Source organism: Triturus cristatus, chromosome 7 (assembly GCF_964204655.1).
Source record: "Triturus cristatus chromosome 7, aTriCri1.1, whole genome shotgun sequence".
Lineage (NCBI taxonomy): Eukaryota > Metazoa > Chordata > Amphibia > Caudata > Salamandridae > Triturus > Triturus cristatus.
Window position 1 is genome coordinate 1,594,382,510 of NC_140590.1, and position 17,670 is coordinate 1,594,400,179.

At 45.0% G+C, this 17,670-nt stretch overlaps 1 protein-coding gene across 1 annotated transcript in view; it reads right to left on the minus strand.

The window, feature by feature from the left end:
- Window positions 1–208: 208 nt before the first annotated feature.
- The window catches only part of ATP5F1E (ATP synthase F1 subunit epsilon), a 35,019-nt gene continuing 17,557 nt past the window's right edge, over window positions 209–17,670 (minus strand). Inside the window, exons 2-3 of the mRNA XM_085619456.1 lie at window positions 10,844–10,985; window positions 209–368 (exon numbers count right to left, since the gene is read on the minus strand). Of these exons, the coding sequence (XP_085475582.1) occupies window positions 10,856–10,985 (130 nt within the window). The 3' untranslated portion in view covers window positions 209–368; window positions 10,844–10,855. The remainder of the gene's footprint in view (window positions 369–10,843; window positions 10,986–17,670) is intronic.

Sequence of the window (17,670 nt, forward strand, 5' to 3'; positions counted from 1 at the left end):
AAAAACGAATCATGCAGAAAATGCACAGGAGCGAAAATGAACATGTGGTTAAGCATAAACAGAATAAATAAAACAAGATTTGATAAAGTATAGGACAAATGAAAGCAGTCTTTACTCGGACAACAGCAGAACAAATTGAAACTTTCAAGTGAGACTTAGTACAAGCATCTAACCTTCTGCCACTAAACGAAAGACTCGTCCTCAGTCATTCCGAAAGTATGGTTTTATTGGAATTTTTCATTTAAATTACATCTACATTTCAAAGTAGAACCCATCAGACTACATGTTCCCTCTCTGTAAGCACACGTGCTTCATTTGTCTGCTCGAAAAGGTGCAGCGTTCACGAGACCGCCATCAATCGGCAAACCCTAAGGAGAAGAAAAACAAGGCAGTCATTTTTTTATCCGCAAAACATTCTAAAAACTTTAAAAAAGCAAACCAAACACACCGTATCATCAGCAAATGAGTGCATACTTGCAAATGAAGTTCATTATAGGTGAACAACCGAGTATTATCTTTAGTGATAAGGAAAAATGATTAAAAGTTGCTGTGGTGGAGGAAATACCAAATTTGATAAACAAAAACTATAACCCCGCCCTCATACAAGGTAAACATAAAACTGGCAGAGGTAGGTGGGTATAGTCAAGAGACTACGTTCACATACACCGACCTAGCAATCACTGTCAGACCTAACCATTACACAGGCACACCTCTGTTCACCTACATGCCAGGAAGTGCCAGGTGGTGACAAATGGAATAGGACCACCTGACAACTGTATAATGTGTTATTACCCTACTGCCTTACCTTGACACAAAAGAATAAAAGGACAGGGTTAGTAATGACTGTGCCGATAAGACAAATTTCCAGTCTAGGCTTAATATTTCGCAAACTGCCAAATAGCTCAAGTAAACTAAATTAAAACTACAAGTCTCAAAATTCAATGATTTGTTAAATCAAAGCCAAGAACAGGAACTACGAGGCCTTTGCAACACTGAGCCATCCCGTAACGCCAACCAATGTATAACTTCTCTTATGCTTTTTCCACCTGTCCTTCCATTTGAAGTGCAATAAATATTTGCTTTACTAAACTTAATATTGAGAACTTACCAGACAGAAACACTAATACCTCAGGATTTCTAAGCATTTTCTAAAATGTGCTTTAAAAAGCAGCGTTTAGAAAGATAGCAACCATGTTTCGTCTTAGATTGGAAGTCAATACTCATGGATACTCTCGAGATGGAGTATCCCTTTAACTCAACTATCAATCAACTTTCCATACGACCATCTGCAGGGATCTGTAGTGGTTGTACACCAGCAGGTGTAAGTATTTCCACTTAGTCGTGGTTTTTTGTTTACATGCTAGTACCTTTAGCGCGGTCTTCCGAATAATAAATACTGGAGGATCAAAAAGCACAGGACCGGTAAATAACTATACGGGGTGTGTATCCCCCCCCCCCCCCCCCGACTGTACTGTCCAAATGTTTTATTGTTTACAGAATCGTTAAATCTGTGATGCACAGTACTGCTCACATACCGGGTGAAACGTGTTCTCAAAGTCAAAGCTACGCGTTTCAACAGGCAAGAACGTCTAATGCATCACTCATGCTCAAATCAGGAGTCACAAACTAATGATGTAAACAGCAAATGCTCACAGACAACAGTAGTACTGTGAAGCAGCAAAAATAAATAAATAAAAAAATAAAAAATAAAAAAAAAAGACCCCCCCCCCGAAAAAAAAACTTGCACACATTAAATGCGTAGAGGCTGTGCAGGTCAGCTAAGCCTTCTCCACGCAGAGCAAAGGTGAGCAGAGAAGCAGGCGCGTGGACGTTTTAGGCAGACCACCACTATTCTCAGAGACCACCACTATTCTCAAAGTTGTTTGGAGAATGGTGGTGCCCACTCGCTCTTCCCAAGGTGCATGCTGTAAACAAAACTCATGTGATGGACTGCCATTCCTCCATACTACACAAAGCGAAGGGCTGCGCATGCACTCCACAAATCAAAACAAAAGGGAGAAACAAAACAAGAGAATATTGAAAACTAAAAAAGAACCTTTGGTCGACCAGAGTCTGGCACTGAAGGAGTCCATTTTCCAAGCTGCTGAGCACAAGCACAAAGCGGTCACCAAGGAAAGACAATAACTAAGTGGGCTGACCTATTGCCGCAGGAATATGCTGTTGTGGGTAGAAGCAAAATCTCAACAATACAACAAACCAATGAGTGGCGACTGCTATGAAACACCCTTCTATTATGTACGTGTTTTCCACATATTTGTGTGTGGAAAACAAAGGTTTTCCACACAGTGTCAGACCTCAAAACAGGTGCAAAAACAGATGGACAGAATGCAGAACAATGTCATACATTCACCCCAGTACAGAGATCTGGGCCTAAATCCATCGTTTTTTGCTCACCATGCCATTCCAGTTTGAACCCAGTCATATGCAAATCAATCTCGACTGTGCCTCATGGGAACAGTCCAGCCCGAAGTGCCAAGCCAGGTCCTCCCTGGACTGGAAACAAGCATCCTAGGACCGGTTTCGGGGTTTCACCCCTCTACAGCCAGGATAGCTGGATTCCAGTGGCATGGAGAGCACGGTCAGACTGATTTGCAGATGGCCATGTCTGAACTGGGGTGGTGGAGTGAGCTAAAGAATGATGGATTAAATCCAGATCAGTTGACTGATGGTGAGTGCTTGCATTGTTCAGCACTCCGTCCATCATCCCCTTTGGTTTTCCTTTGTTCGCCCTAAGTTGGCAGGGTATGCCCAGACGTGGGTCCCTTGCTCACTTTGCTACTGGATTCAAGCTAGCCTGGCTGATGAGCCAGAAACCAGTCCCAGGATGTTTGTTTCTGGTCAAGGGAAGACATGGCTTGGCAGTTCGGGCTGGACTGTTCCCATGAGGCACAGGGTCCGACTGATTTGCACATGGCCATGTCTGAACTGGGGTGGCGGCGTGAGCTGAAGAATTATGGATTAAACCCAGATTAGTTGACTGGGGGAAGAGTGCTTGCATTGTTCAACACTCGGTCCATTATCCCCTTTTTTTTTTTGCTTAGACCTCAAAACAGGAACAGATGTGGCTGAATGTCAGGTTGGACATCTTATTCAACAGGCGGCAATGAACAGTAGTTATTTAATTCGATTTGCAAATCCTTTATGATATTTTCATATGATTTGATTGACTGTTCCAGAAGTGGATTATAATTCCTATTTGCAAAGTGCAAACATATCACCAATTAAGGGCTCAAAAGGTGCTGGGGGGCTGTCGGGGAGATTAAGTGAGCTACTGCCCAGAGTCACATGATACTGGACTGAGGCCGGCGCTCGAACCGCGCTCTGTAGTCCGCCGCTCTGGTCACTGCGCATGCACGTAGAAGGTTTATTTGGTTTTGTATATCAGACGACTCAATGCGATTTAAATTTTACCCTCATCTCAGCTCAAACTGGGACTAGCTTGGCTCTTTCGGACTTTGGATTTTCTAATCTCTTAGTAGCAACAGCCTTGCACCTGGAGGACCTGCCCACTTCTCTTGTGAATCCTATGATTTGCTAGACATTTATATTACAAGCAGATGCATCCATTTGTGATGTTCAGAGAAACTTTACGGTTCTTTCAGCCATGATGGAACAGCTAATCAATCCCCTTTGAGATTTAGTACCCAGAACGGCTTGCCGTGACAAAGGTTTCATTTTTTTCTTTCTCCCCAGTCTTGGAAATTATCTTCTACTGTGTTTCAACTTAATTTCCAATATATTGATTGTGGAAACTTTACTGTGCTATGGTTCACTGTGATGAGTTGGTGGTAGTTGAACTGGTCTTATGTAGGTATTTTACCTTCTTGATTTTTCTCATTGTTTGGTGAAGTAGTGCACCTAGCTTTTTAGATCCAGGATGAATTTATATAGTTGGTGTTTCGCAAAAACAAAAATCTATGACATGCTAAATTACCTTGCTGCACACATCCTAAGTTGCACTTAATAATGGCACAGGTATTTGAAAGGTATTTCAGGCCCACAGGATTGGGACATAAGCATAGTTCTACATAAGCTATTACTTACCTAGAATGTCTCCCCCGTGACTCCCATTTATCTCACAGGGGCGCCGTTCTGCAGAATAATTGTCTATGTACCCAAAGCCTTCATTTACAAAAGGCGAGTGAGCTTTGTTAAACTACTGCAACATAAGAACCTAACTGGACAGGTCAGACTAGCACCTCAGTAGAAGCGCTGAAAGTCTTTGAGCATGATTAACCGAGAGAACTTCTTAAACACCCATTTGAGCCACCAGTTCACCCTACAGATGAATGAGCTCCAAGGCCAATATCTAAACCGCCTATGGCCGTGCCCGACCTTTTAAACAATGTACAGAGTTAGCAAGTGAAGGGCATGGAGTAACATCATGATCAATACTAGAGTGACGAGAGGGCATTCTTGCTCTTGGACAACCACACTCCTAGTTCAATGACCAGTAAGCTACTCCCCCTCCCCCCCCCGACACCCATGAGGAGGTCCCCGTCATGGTACAGGGTTTCACTTATTAGCACCCCTAAAGGTCCCCAACAGTGTTGAATACATTTACATCTGAACACAAAGTTTTGTTAATTTGCAACTATTACACAGATACAGTGTACAGGGCTTCTAAAGACAAGCTTACTTGGAATGTAAAATTAGAATTCAACAATCACATTGTTTCTCTACGCGCTACAAAACTACCCGGACTTGGTTCCGAATAGCTACTTCCTAGCTATTGAAGCCGCATTGCGCGACCTCCTCTGGGCTGGGTCACCCCGAATATCACTGGCCAAGCTCACGCTGGGATGGTACGATGGCGGTATAGCTCTCCCCGACATCCGTAAATATTATTGGGCGGCCCACCTATCCGCGATTAACCAGGGGACGTACGGAGACGGGAACAATCCAGCCTACGGTATGGACAGATGGTTGCTTCCCCGGGGGGGGGGGGGGGGGGGGGGGAACTATGAAATAGCACTTTACTCGAGACGAGGTAGGCGCCGACTCACCGGACCCACACTCCACTCGGTGCAGATATGGCACATCGCTCAGAAGAGGCTCGGCTGGTCCGGGGCCCTCACGATGGCCACGCCACTTTGGGCCTCTGAAACATTGGGTAATCTGGGACGCACCAAGGGGTTCCGCAACTGGGACTTGATCGGCATCTCTCAAATTAAAGACATCTGGGGCCCTACAGGGATCCGCACGTTCGCCCAAATGCAAGAAGCATATGAGCTGGCGGACACCGAATATTTTAGATATTTGCAGGTACGTCACTCCCTACAGGCCAATATCCCTACGGAGGTCAAACTGCCACCAGCCTCCCCGCTTGAAGATAGGTTGCTGGATGGACACCTCACGGAACACGCCATATCCCTCACCTACAAAAAGCTCATCAAAAACCCCCCAGATATGCTCATTCCCCTAAAAGACAAATGGGTCGCCGAAGGGCTAGAGATAGACGACGACGAGTGGCTTTACGCCTTGGCTTCCACGCGGGAGGTCGCGATATCAGCCCGACTGCGGCTTATTCAGCTAAAGACTCTTCACAGAGTCTATATCTCCTGCACGAGACTCCACGCAATGGGGAGGGTGGACACAGCCCACTGTAGGAGAGGGTGTGGGGGCACGGGTACCTTTTTTCATGTGTTATGGGGCTGCCCGAAGATTCAGAGGTACTGGCGAAGAGTGGTGCGGTGTATGGAGGAGGTGTGGGAGGTGGAGCTTCGCCCGGAGGCTAAGAGGTGTCTCCTTAATATATGGGAGCCAACGGACCTGCCACCAAAAGGGAGGCTCTGGGTGACGCTCGGGCAAATGGTAGCGAAGAGGAATATAGCCAGGCTCTGGGGAAGTCCTATTCCACCCAAACTGTCAGAATGGAACAGTGATATGGACTGGTGCATGCTGCAGGAAAAGACTGTGTACGTGGCGAGAGGGTGCCCCCGTAAGTGGGTCGAGGTGTGGTCCAGGTGGAATGATTTTAGGGGGGGCATTTGCGAGCCTCCTTCCGTCGCGCAGGATGACCCTGGAGATGTGTAGAATTCCACAACTCTTGTTGCTCGGAATGCTGGAGAGAGAAGCGGAGGCCACAGCCCCGGGACGTGGAATGCATGCGGTACGCACAGTGTTGACCAGTAGTTAGGTGGTTGATTGTTCCACACCTTTATGCCTGTTCGAGGCACCATGTCTTTACTGTATAGTTGTTTTAAGAGAAATTGAGACCTGCAATATCCTTCTTTAAAACTTGGTACAATCGCATCCATTAACGCCGCCGTACCCCCGGGTTGATGGCAAAGGGCTGTGTGATTTAGCGACATACAAGATATATCCTCCGCGGCCGGCCCGCAGGGTTGTAGGCTGTGTACTTGTATCTCTAAATAAAGGTATTCAAAAAAAAAACACAATCACATTCATGTCCAGCATATAAATTAAGTATACATGGGAAACCGTACTTAAAAATTACATGCCATCACTAAGAGTGGATCTAATGAACCATTGCTGCCCTCTAGTGGCCTTTTGAGACCCGTACTACCTATTGGACAATACAATAGCTAGTTAAGGTTTCCTGGAATGTAGAAGAGGCAGTTACACCGTGAACTGGTGAATAAATGAGCAAAGGAGTTTGTGAATAAATGATCACAGGGGCATATGCAACATCTTCCATTTTTACATAAGGCTATCAAAATCCTACTGCACTACCTTAGCAACCATTAACATTAGTATGAAGGTACCTGAACAGTGAGACAAAGAAGGCACAAGACTAAGAGTAAACTGCAAGAGAGCTCCAACACTCGTAGGTCTATTTGCATTATTTGTAAGAGTTACAATACTGCGATTAAAGTTAGTTCAACCTTTTACTGCTCGAGGCTCTGCCGCATTGGTAAGAATTGTGTAAAAATTGGAAATGCACAGGATTAATGGTCATCTATTCTCTGTTCTATCTCGATTTCTGTTATTTGTCCGATTTCTTTTTATTCACCGTTTGGTATTTTTGTTGCGACACGTGGCCTGTATAGATTATCTTTAATATTTGTTTTAATTCCATTTGTTGTCTCAGTACACTTCAACCTAACACTCTGTTAAACAGTCTGGCCTTGATGAAGCAACATTTACAACTTTAAAATCATGAAACACGTGTTCGCTGTGTCCTTGGACTCAATCAATCATTTGTAAAGCGCACTACATACCCGCGAGGGTCTCAAGGTGCTGGGGGCGGGGGGGGGGGGGCGGGGCTGCTACTGATCGAACAGCCAGGTCTTGGGTCTGTCGTAGGCTCAGTGGGAGGGTGTTCTATGTTTTGGTGGCGAAGTGGGAGAATGATCTCCGGCCAGATGTAGTTCTTCAGATGCGCGGAAGGGTGGCTAGTGAGAGGTCAGCGTAGCGTAGCTGGCGGTTGGGAATGTAGGAGAGACGACTGTTGAGGTAGGCAGGGCTGGTCTTGGAGTGCGTGGATGAGGAGCTTGAAGGATATCCTCTTGTTGACGGGGGAGCCAGTGCAGGTTTCTCAGGTGGGGGGTGCTGTGGCATGGTACATCGAAGATCAGTCGTGCCGAGGCGGTTTGGATGCGTTGCAGTAGTTTGATGAGCTTGGTCGGGGCTCCCGCGTAGAGGTTTAAAGCTAAAGCGCGGATGCCGTAGAGGGCGGTCCGTAGTAGTCTGCTGCTGACGAGGGCCTGGGTGACTGTCTCTCTTGTATCTGTTGGGATCCATTTGTAGATCTTGCGGACCATGCAGAGGGTGTTGAAGCAAGAGGAGGAGACGGCGTTGACTTGCTTGGTCATTGAGAGCGTTGAGTCTAGGATGATTCCCAGGTTGCGTGCGTGGTCTGTGGATGTCGGGGCTGTCCCCAGTGCCGTCGGCCACCAGGAGTCGTCCCAGGCTGAAGGGTTGGAGCAGAGGATGAGGACCTCCGTCTTGTCAGAGTTCAGCTTCAGGCGGCTGGCCCTCATCCAGTCAGTGACGGCCTTCATTCCTTCGTGGAGGTTGGCTTTGGCGGTGATTGGGTCCTTGGTGAGGGAGAGGATCAGTTGAATGTCGTCGGCGTAGGAGATTATGTTGAGGTCGTGCTGTCGGGCAACGTGTGCAAGCGGGGTCATGTAGATGTTGAACAGTGTCGGGCTGAGGGAGGAGCCCTGAGGTACACCGTAGATGATCTCGGAGGCTTTGGATCGGAATGGGGGGGGGGGGGGGGGGGGGGGGGGGGGTACGCTCTGGGTTCTGCCTGAGAGGAAGAATATGGTCCATTCCAGAGCCTTGTCTCGGATCCCTGCGGCGTGCGCATAGTGTGCGGTGGCAGACTGTGTCAAAGGCGGCAGAGAGGTCTAGGAGGATGAGTGCTGCGGTCTCACCGTTGTCCAGCAGGGCCCGGATGGCGGCGGTGGCGGCGGTCTCGGTGCTGCTGAGAAGGGTACAGGATTCAGTTTTCTTCGAGGTATCGGGTTAGCTGTTTATTGACTATCTTCTCGATGACTTTGGCCGGGAACGGGAGCAGAGAGATGGGCCGGAAGTTCTTGAGGTCTCTTGGGTCTGCCTTGGGAGTGTTGATCTCGGCGTGTTTCTAGCTCTCTGGGAAGGTCGCGGTCTCGAGGGAGGGGGTTGATGACGTTGCGCAGGTGGGGTGCGATGGAGCTGCTTGCTTTGTTGAAGACGTGGTGCGGGAATATGTCTGACAGAGAGCCAGAGTGGATTGTGCTCATGGTCTTGATGGTGTCATCGCTGCTGACGTTGGCCCAGGCTAGCAGGGGGTCGTAGTCGATTATGTGAGAAGAGTCTGTTGTGTTGCTGTCTGTTGGGGCTGTCTGGGTGTTGAAGCTGTCGTGCATGTCTGCTATCTTGCGGTGGAAGAAGGTGGCGAGGGAGTCGCACAGGGCTTGCGACGGCGGGATGTCGTTGGTGTTGGAGCTGGGGTTGGAGAGTTCCTTCACGATGTTAAAGAGCTCCTTGCTGTTGTGTGCGTTGTCGTCAAGGAGGTCCTCTTGGCAGCCTTGATGAGGTGGCGGTTGCGGATGGCGTTCTTGTGTGCTGCGAGGCTGTCCGGGGTCTGTTCATGGTGTCGTTTCTTCTCTAGCTTCCGGCAGGCTTGCTTGGAGGTTAGGAGTTCTAGGGTGAACCAGCTGGCCCTCTTGCTGGTGTCTCTGTAGGGGGGGGTTCTTCAGCAAGAATTTGAATTAAAATACATTTTAGACAGTTTTATCTTAATAAAACTGTCTAAAAGGCCTAATTAATGATAAGGCATGCATTAGCCAATCTACAGAACTCAATTCTTGTTTAAGTATTTTATTTGAATAGCGCAAGAGGAGAAAGCACTATATCTTGTTTGAGATCGAATAGTCTTCCAAAAGAACCTTTTTCCTCGGTTTCTGCCAACCAGTGTAAAGTAGACACAAGTCAAATGGTTCTCCAATATTCTTTAATGAGACTGAGTACTTGAAAAAAAATCCTTAATGGTTTAAGGAGCAAGAGGGTATTCTTATGAAAAAAGTATTATGGATGCTTAAAACCTGCTCCATCTGAAGAATCGAAGCTGGAATTGGGCCCAACTAGAACAACGTAATACAGGTCTTCTGCTACACATTAGAGGATGGAGGTGCTCATGATTGAGCATTTGATATACAGAACTTAAGATGGTCTTTGATTTGATTTTAAATGATACAAAATGTTTGAGCTAGCTCTTTTGGAAATGCTTTTTTGTTGCACCTCTTCTGGAATCATGAGAATAATGAATAATATAGTTTAAAAAAAATGTTTTTTTAAAAGGAGTGCGTTAAAAACCAAATAATTTTGTGCAGTCACAGAAAAGACTTAAAAGCTTGCATTTTAAAAAATGGACTGTATTATTTTGGAAAAATAAGACCTGAACCTTGATTTGCTGCCAATGCCCCCGCTCCCAATAGATCTGACTGCTCTCTTTGAAACTGAACACGTGTCATTTAAACTAAAGGTTGTTGGGAGCCAGGAATGGGAAGTAGTATGCAGAATGTGGGTATTGCCTTTGCATAGAAGCATTAAAAACTTCCTCCAGTCGTTTGTCTGGAACGGGAAGCAATGTGTGAGAAAGATATTACGTCCTTCTTGGTTTCTGCAGTGCACTGTTATAATATATGATCTGCTGCCTCTTACGGTGATTATTGAAAAGCTTACTCTGAGGCCATTTAAGGCATGGGCAAAGTGGGCTCTGAACCAGGGCCCCAGCCTGTCAGGGGGGCCCCGATGAAGCCCCGTCTATTCTGCAGTCTTGCCCTGGTTACCTTGAATAATTCTTAAACAGATGTTTTTAATACCCTTTTCCTTTCATTTATTTTTAATGTGGGGGATGTGCGAGTCTATTACAGACATTCTGAAGAGAAATGCTGTGTTTATGTTTTTATGCAATAGGCATAAAAAAGTATCTTTTAGATGAACCATGACCTCACGTATGAGAAGTGCGAGGATATCACAGAAATTTGAAGTAATATTAGTGAGCTGCTGCAGGGGTACAATATTGAAAACACGTCACTATCCCTGAATATCAGATGTAAACACATTTAGAATTTGGACTAGTGTGTCTATGCGCTGACAGTGACCTGGCCAAAGAGGGCATGAAAGAGCTGAAATTGTATCAAATTCAAGGCTGTCCCGAACAGGGGCCTCCAAAAAACGTTTGGCCCAGGGCCCACAAAATCCTTAAGATGTCCCTGAGCTTACTCTTCCGGACAGTCAGTCAGTGCCTTTGTGGGAAGCATTTCTTTGCAAGTTGTTAGCCCGGCTCCATAAAGAAATGAGGCTTGGCATTTAGGAGGACCCACTAAAGACGAACAGTTAAAATACTTTATAGACTTTAACTCACCTTGTGGACGTTCTAGGAACCCTCCTTCTTGGGTTTTGCAAGTTTGACGCTGGCTACAGAAGCTCTTTCGGCCTCTACTCTGAACTCTGGCTTCAAGGCAGCACGTACCGCCTTGGCACAGATGTGAGAGTAACGGATGTAGCTGGGGGAAGATAAAAAAACATTTGGTTAGAAAAAGTCCGTTTTCATAGAGAACAAATCTACCGAAAATTTCAAATTGTTAATCCAGAAGATCGACAGGCCTCAAAAACACCCCTGCACAATTCGGTTAGACCCCACAAATCCAAGGCATCACAAGCATCAGCCAACAGATCTAAAGACCAGGCCCCAAGCAAAGTTTTGTTGCTGGCAACCTCATTAAAAGGTCGATGGAAAACTTTGCGATGGTTGCCAAGTTTTTCGGTTGCCATTTCTGACCAAAAATTGTGCATTTTGAGACTACTTATTTCACATAATTTCCTTATTCTACATAAAAGGTGACTTTGCCTAAAACGCACTTTACATGCACCGTGTTCTTTTACTGTGCTATGTCACTGAACGGTACAAAGGACTGAAAAAGGTACACGTGAAAGAAATAAAAAAAAATATCTGCATGCATTTTCCAGATTGGATGGTTCTGGCCAAAGCAAAAATTATGTTGCAAATTTGGGAAAAAAGCACTACCACTCAGGAAAGACAGACAGTAAAATGTACCAAGTTCGACGAAGGAAAAAAAAAAAAAAAAAAAAAAAAAAGAGAACACCTTTGCTTAATACTACTACTAAGAACAAAGGCTGAAAAATAAAGTGTTCACTCTATGAAGATCTGTTCAAAGGCCATAAACATCAGTGCATGGTTTCTACTGCACACGTCATTGCTAGGCCCGGGCAGAGTTTGCAAAGTGTCCCAAAAACTCTGCAGCATTCTGCATGCGGAACGTGTTAGGTCGCGCAGTTTGCCCTGATTTTTAGCACCGGATGTTTGAGCAGTGCTAGAAAATCAGCGCAAACGGTCCATTGCGCAGCGCAAGAGGGCGCAGCTTCTTTCTGCCGCTCGAGTAGATATTCTACTCTAGCAGCAGCTTCCTCAATGCAAAGTTTCTCAATGCCAGCGATAGCAGCCACCTGCAATCGCCAGTGTTGAGAAATCTCGCCGGGAGATGGTCTGGAGTAAGATTTTCCCAGCTCAAGTAGAACTCCGAGCGCTACAGAGGAGGAAAGACTCCAAACTCTAATCAGAGTGGAATTTCATGCTGATGCCTAGCCCTTGCCGAGGGCTAACTAGGGGACTTGGCTGACCAAAGAATTTAGGATTGGACAGCAGGCAAAAGCTTAAACGTTAGCAACACCCAATTGAGTTGACATTACTGAAGGTGCACCGTCAGGCACTTTTGCACAACATAAAGCGAAGAATAAAATAATAACACATGTAAACCTAGTTGAAGTCTACTGGTTCCAGCTTGGTATGCTTAGAGAAAACGATCTATAATGCAAAAAAGTTTATTTTGCAAATCCATAATGATCATGCATCATAGAATGCCTCATTTCCTCAAACATATTTTACATTACCAAAAGGTAGTGACATGAAGAGGAGTTAAAAACCATTTAAGAAACCAGTATAGGATAGCTGCCCTTCTTTATGCCCTCCGAGTTCTAGAGGTTGCTCCTGAAAGACTTATTTGAAAACTGAAGCTAGCTAGGGCTCCAAAGAACAGGGAGGTACTCTGCACACTCCGATGCCTCCACCCATTTTTGACTATTTATTTATTAGTTTATATAGCGCTAGAATCGACTCCAATGGAGTATCTCTGCGCTTTTCAGTAATCGGTAAAGCAAGGATAAGATGAAAGAGGGGCTAGATCTCATTCTTAAACAGCACAGTTTTAAGAAGTTTCCTGTAGGTAAGATGTTCCTTGCATTGTCTTAATGATAAAGGAAGTTTATTCCACAATGTGGGGCCTGTAATAGATAAAGCTTTATTCCCATGTCTGGCTTTTTTTGCACGAGGGATCACCAAGAGGAGGTTATTACTAGATCTTAGTGATCGGAGCGGAATGTAGGGAACAAATTTATTTTGTAGATAAACGGGCCCTTGGCCATTTATGGACCTATTTCTCACCCACTCCCCATATCTTCAATGTTTTCCCTTGCCACAAAGGCATCCGCCTTCTCAGTTTCCACTCACTCATACGAAGGTCAAAGTTAAGATTTGGGTTCTCAATCTATTATTAGGATTGCCCCTTTAATAAAATCAGATTTTCACTCTAAACTTCCAACGAACCTGGAGCTACTGGTAGTACTCAGCATCTCAATGCAACGATGATTAAAATAAGAACTTGTATGTTTGTTTCTGACTAAAGTTCAGCAAGGTTGTTTAATCAGGTGTACTGCGTCAATCACTGAATGCTGTTTTTGGCGCTTAACTCGAAAATATAACTAGCATTTGCAATGCAATGGGTCTCGCATTACTGAAAGTTTGAGCTATTGGTGTTGCTAATAGTAATGCAACACCATTAGCTCAAACCTTCAGATATGCAAGACCTATTGCATTACAAATGGATCACGGCATCCGCGCTTTAGCTTTAAACATCTGAAGCTAAAGCGTGGGTAAAAATTGCTTCAAAAGTTAAGAAATAGAAAATGTGCATTTCTTTTCTATTTCTTTGCTTTTGAAGCAATCGCGGCACCTTCGCTTTAGTTTTGAACAAATGAAGCTAAAGCGCCACGATTGCTTCAAAAGTAAAGAAATAGAAAAACTATTACTTCATTTTTGAAGCAATCGCGTTACCCCGGCTTTAGCTTAAGATGCTTAAAGCTAAAGCGCGTGTGCTGTTATTGTAAACAAAAGTAAATGAACAGGAAAAAAAAAAAAAAAAAACTCCAGCTTTGGCAATTGAATTTAAAGAACAAATAAAAAAAAAGGCACGGCCGCCCCTGAGGACTGCCTCGCTAGTTGAATTTTTTTTTTTTTTTTAGAAATAAACGTTGCCGGAGAGCCTGTCCTGCCTGCAACAGCAGGCAGAAGAAAGACAAATAAAAGAAATGTGTGGCCGCCATTGAGGTGTGCCACGCTGGTAAAATAAAAAAAAAATGTGGGAAGAGCCTTTCCTGCCTGTAATAGCAGGCAGAAGGGCATTTAAGAAAATAGTGCTCCGAGGCTATAATTAAAAGGAACAGAGTACCAACAGATGCAACAGGGGTGTCCTCATGGGAGGTTACAAGAAGAGAAAAGGCTACTAAGCCTATTGACCAAAGAAAAGACCATTTATAAAGGACCGCGACAGGAGCCAATTAAAAGGGTGGGCTTCATGTCCATATCCTGAATACAGCAAACAAGGAGATGGACGGAGAGCTGAATCTTTTCAGACACCCCCCCTCCCCAGTCACAGATCTGGGTTGAATCCATCATCCTTCTTTAGCTCACTTTGCCACCCTAGTTCAGACCCAGCATATGCAAATCAGTCTTGACCCTGTGCCTCTTGGTAACAGTCCAGCCTGAACTGCCAGCGGGTCTTCTCTGGACTGGAAATAAGCATCCAGGGACCAGTTTTGGGGTAACACCCCTCATCAGCCAGGCTAGCTTGAATCCAGTGGCAAAGTCAGCAAAGGACACTAGTCTGGGCATACCCTGCCAACTTAGGGTGAACAAAACAAACAAGGAGATGGACGGAGAACTGCCACTTTTCAGATACACTCCCAGTCACAGATCTGTGCTGAATCCATCATCGTTCTTCAGCTCACTTTGCCAACCTCAGTCCTGAATACAGCATTTATCCAAGGGACAGAGCAAGCGCTGCCTAGACGAAACCTAAAAATGGGTGCGTTATCAATTCCAGGCGTTGGGGGGGGGGGGGGGGGGGGGTTATTTATGGCCTGATGTACCACTGGCTTTTGGAATTGCGCAGCCTGCAATTCACTAAAGCAAAAGCTTTCAAAATCAAAGAAATTTACAAAATTCCTTTGTTTGTGGAAATATACACTATGTGAACTATTACGAAAAGTTGGGAAAAAGGGCCTTAAATAAGCATTTCCACTTCCAAATCATTTGTAATTCAATAAATTAAAATATAACGGATTGTGACTTCAACTGTGATTGCAAGCCATTGACTGAATACGGACATCCAAATGGGGATGGTGTCACAAACAGTAAAGCACCTAAATGCCTGCATGGGTTCACCGGTTTGTGCATCTTTGAGAGAAAGCGTGGAGGAAGAGGAACACACATAATTGGAAATTTTGAAGTCAAAAGAGGGAAATTCTGGCCAGTGACTTTCAGACCTCTAAATTGTTTCTTTTGCAAAAAGGTAGTTTTCTAAACTGAACCGTTTATATTATATGCATTTTTATTAAAGCACTGTAAATTAAAGCACTTTCAACTAACTACCATCAGAGCCACAAAAAGTACGCTTCTACAAAAGACACTCAAATTCAGAGGTTGACAGACTTTGCCCACGAAGGACTTCTAAATGCCACATTTTCAGGATAACAGACTAATTTTAATTTAGATTTGTATGGTACACATTTTCCACTTGTGAACTCACGTTCGACACTATGTATTGCAGATTTTCGATTCAAATAGATGTTGCTTTAAAGGAGCACAGTCCACACAATTTATAATCCATTTTCAATTTTCCTACATAAGATTATGACTATTATCAGCCTTCAAAAGCAGTGGCTAGTGAAGCTTTTAGAAATTACAACAGGAAACGGCTGGGTTTTTAACGTAAAAGTAGCACCAACACATAGGTGTAAGAAAGGTGCATACATGGGACAGCCCACAGAAAAAATACAAGTGCATGGTTTCTCCTAAACAGAGTGCCTGGGGAAGGCCTGCATGTACCACAGACAAAACAAGCATTTACAATGCAATAGGTCTCGCAATGACATTATTTTGAGCTATTGACATTGTAAATGGCAATGCCTTAAAAAAAAAAAAAAAAAAACTTAAAAGGCATTGTTGTTTACAAAACCAAAAGCAACACTTATTGCATAGCACGGTGTTCGTGAAGACGGTACCACGCTTATTAAAGTTAAAAAAATAAGAATAAAAATAAAGTGTGTTGGGGGCAGAGAGAAGAAGAAATGACGAGACATGTGAGCTGGTGAAATGAGGCATGGAGAAGACAGTACGGGTAAGGCATCACTGTGCAGTGAGACTATTCTTAACTAAGGCCACGCCTCAGCTGACAAACACTGCAGACCCAATCGCGAAGGTACTGGCGCCTAAAACACTACTCAGAAAGAGCATTAAGTGAGTGAGTGTACCTGTGTGTGGGTATCTACATGTCTGGGAGTGAGTGAGTATTTGCGTGTGGGGGTGAGGAGGCACATGGATGGGAGTGTAAGAGCCCGAGTAAGGGAGTGGATCCTGTTCATGTGCCTTCTTGTCACGAAAGCTGCCGTGTGTGTCTTGCGTTATTGCCGCTGGAATGAGAACACGAGTGCCCAAGACCCCTTATATTACGGTCTGAAAAATACATAGGAAGTGAGTGGTCAGGATTCTCGCGAACTATTTGAAAAGTTGCGCTGACGCCTGAATGAAAACTCCTGCTCACAGAAAGGTTGGATTTTGAGGCACATTACCCCGCATGATCCTAGCAAAGCTTTTCTTGCATTTCCAAAAGCTATACTCCCTTAGTTCAAAAGGAAGGATAGATATATTGTTTAGTTATTCTGGAATAGTTCATGAATTGTCTTGTCATTTTTTTCTGCAAAGCGTCTGTCAGCTCTCCTTTGCCAAGATGGCTAAGAACGGGGCTGAGTGAAGGTACCTCTTATCACACCCTTCTCTTGAGGGGAGGGGGCTGCCTCATATTCACCAGATCTACACCCCTTCGAGGGACCTAGCGCCCAGTCGCAAATCGCCGGTTCTAGGAGCACCTTGTGTTGCACTGTGAAACTCACAAGAGTCACTTTGCTTCCAGAAAAATTGTTCCATCCGGTAAAAAGCCCGCTCCCAAAACAAACTCTGAAAAATGCAAATGGGTGCAATTCGCAGGGGTGTTGTGGTGGCAATTGGCAAAATGCCCCACCCCCGCATCGCCAGAAAGTGAAATGTTGGCAATTTTGTATCAGTCATGAACTGACGTGTGCACCGATGGACTACAGAAAATGTTTAACGTTCGGTTGGTGCGCATATTGTTTTTGCACGAGTCATTAGTGCAAACGTCACTTAAATATGCCCTGAAAGTGGTACAAAATTAACCGGCACCAGTGCACAATTTGCTATCGCTTACTAACAAATTGCCCGGCTGGGTACAACACTTTCTGCACAGAACTAGTGCAAACTGACCCTGCACTGGTACAAAACTGCACAGAACCAGTGCAAAAGTACTGAGAACTAGTCCAAAATTAACCAGCACGGTACAAAATTTCTCAAATGCTGTGTAGAATCGCCCTGTACCAGTGCAATTTACTGATCAGGGCTCCCCTTTCCAAAATCACTACAGACCAGGCTAAAAATGTGCACCTCTCGAAGACGAAAACAGGTCACTGCTTTTCAATGTTCGACTTGCACAACAAAATGAGCGCCTCGTTTGCAGCCACCCTTCAGAAATGAAGGTCCCTCCTACACACGACACCCTCGGCCCATACAGTGTTCTTTCCATTAGGTCAAACGAGCGGCTTCTCACATGCATCAGAGGTTATGGCTGGCACAGAAACAGGCAGTTACTTCAGGCCTTCGAGGGAGTGGGAGCCCAGGATTTCCACCGGCAGGGCGAGAGCGGGCCGTCTCGCCGGCGAGAGAGGGCTTTTGCACATCTCTCTGCGAGGTGGCGCAAACAAGCCAACACGAGAGCGAAGCTAATAGCCCTGACGTGGTAGGTGTAGTGTTACTCTTATTATATA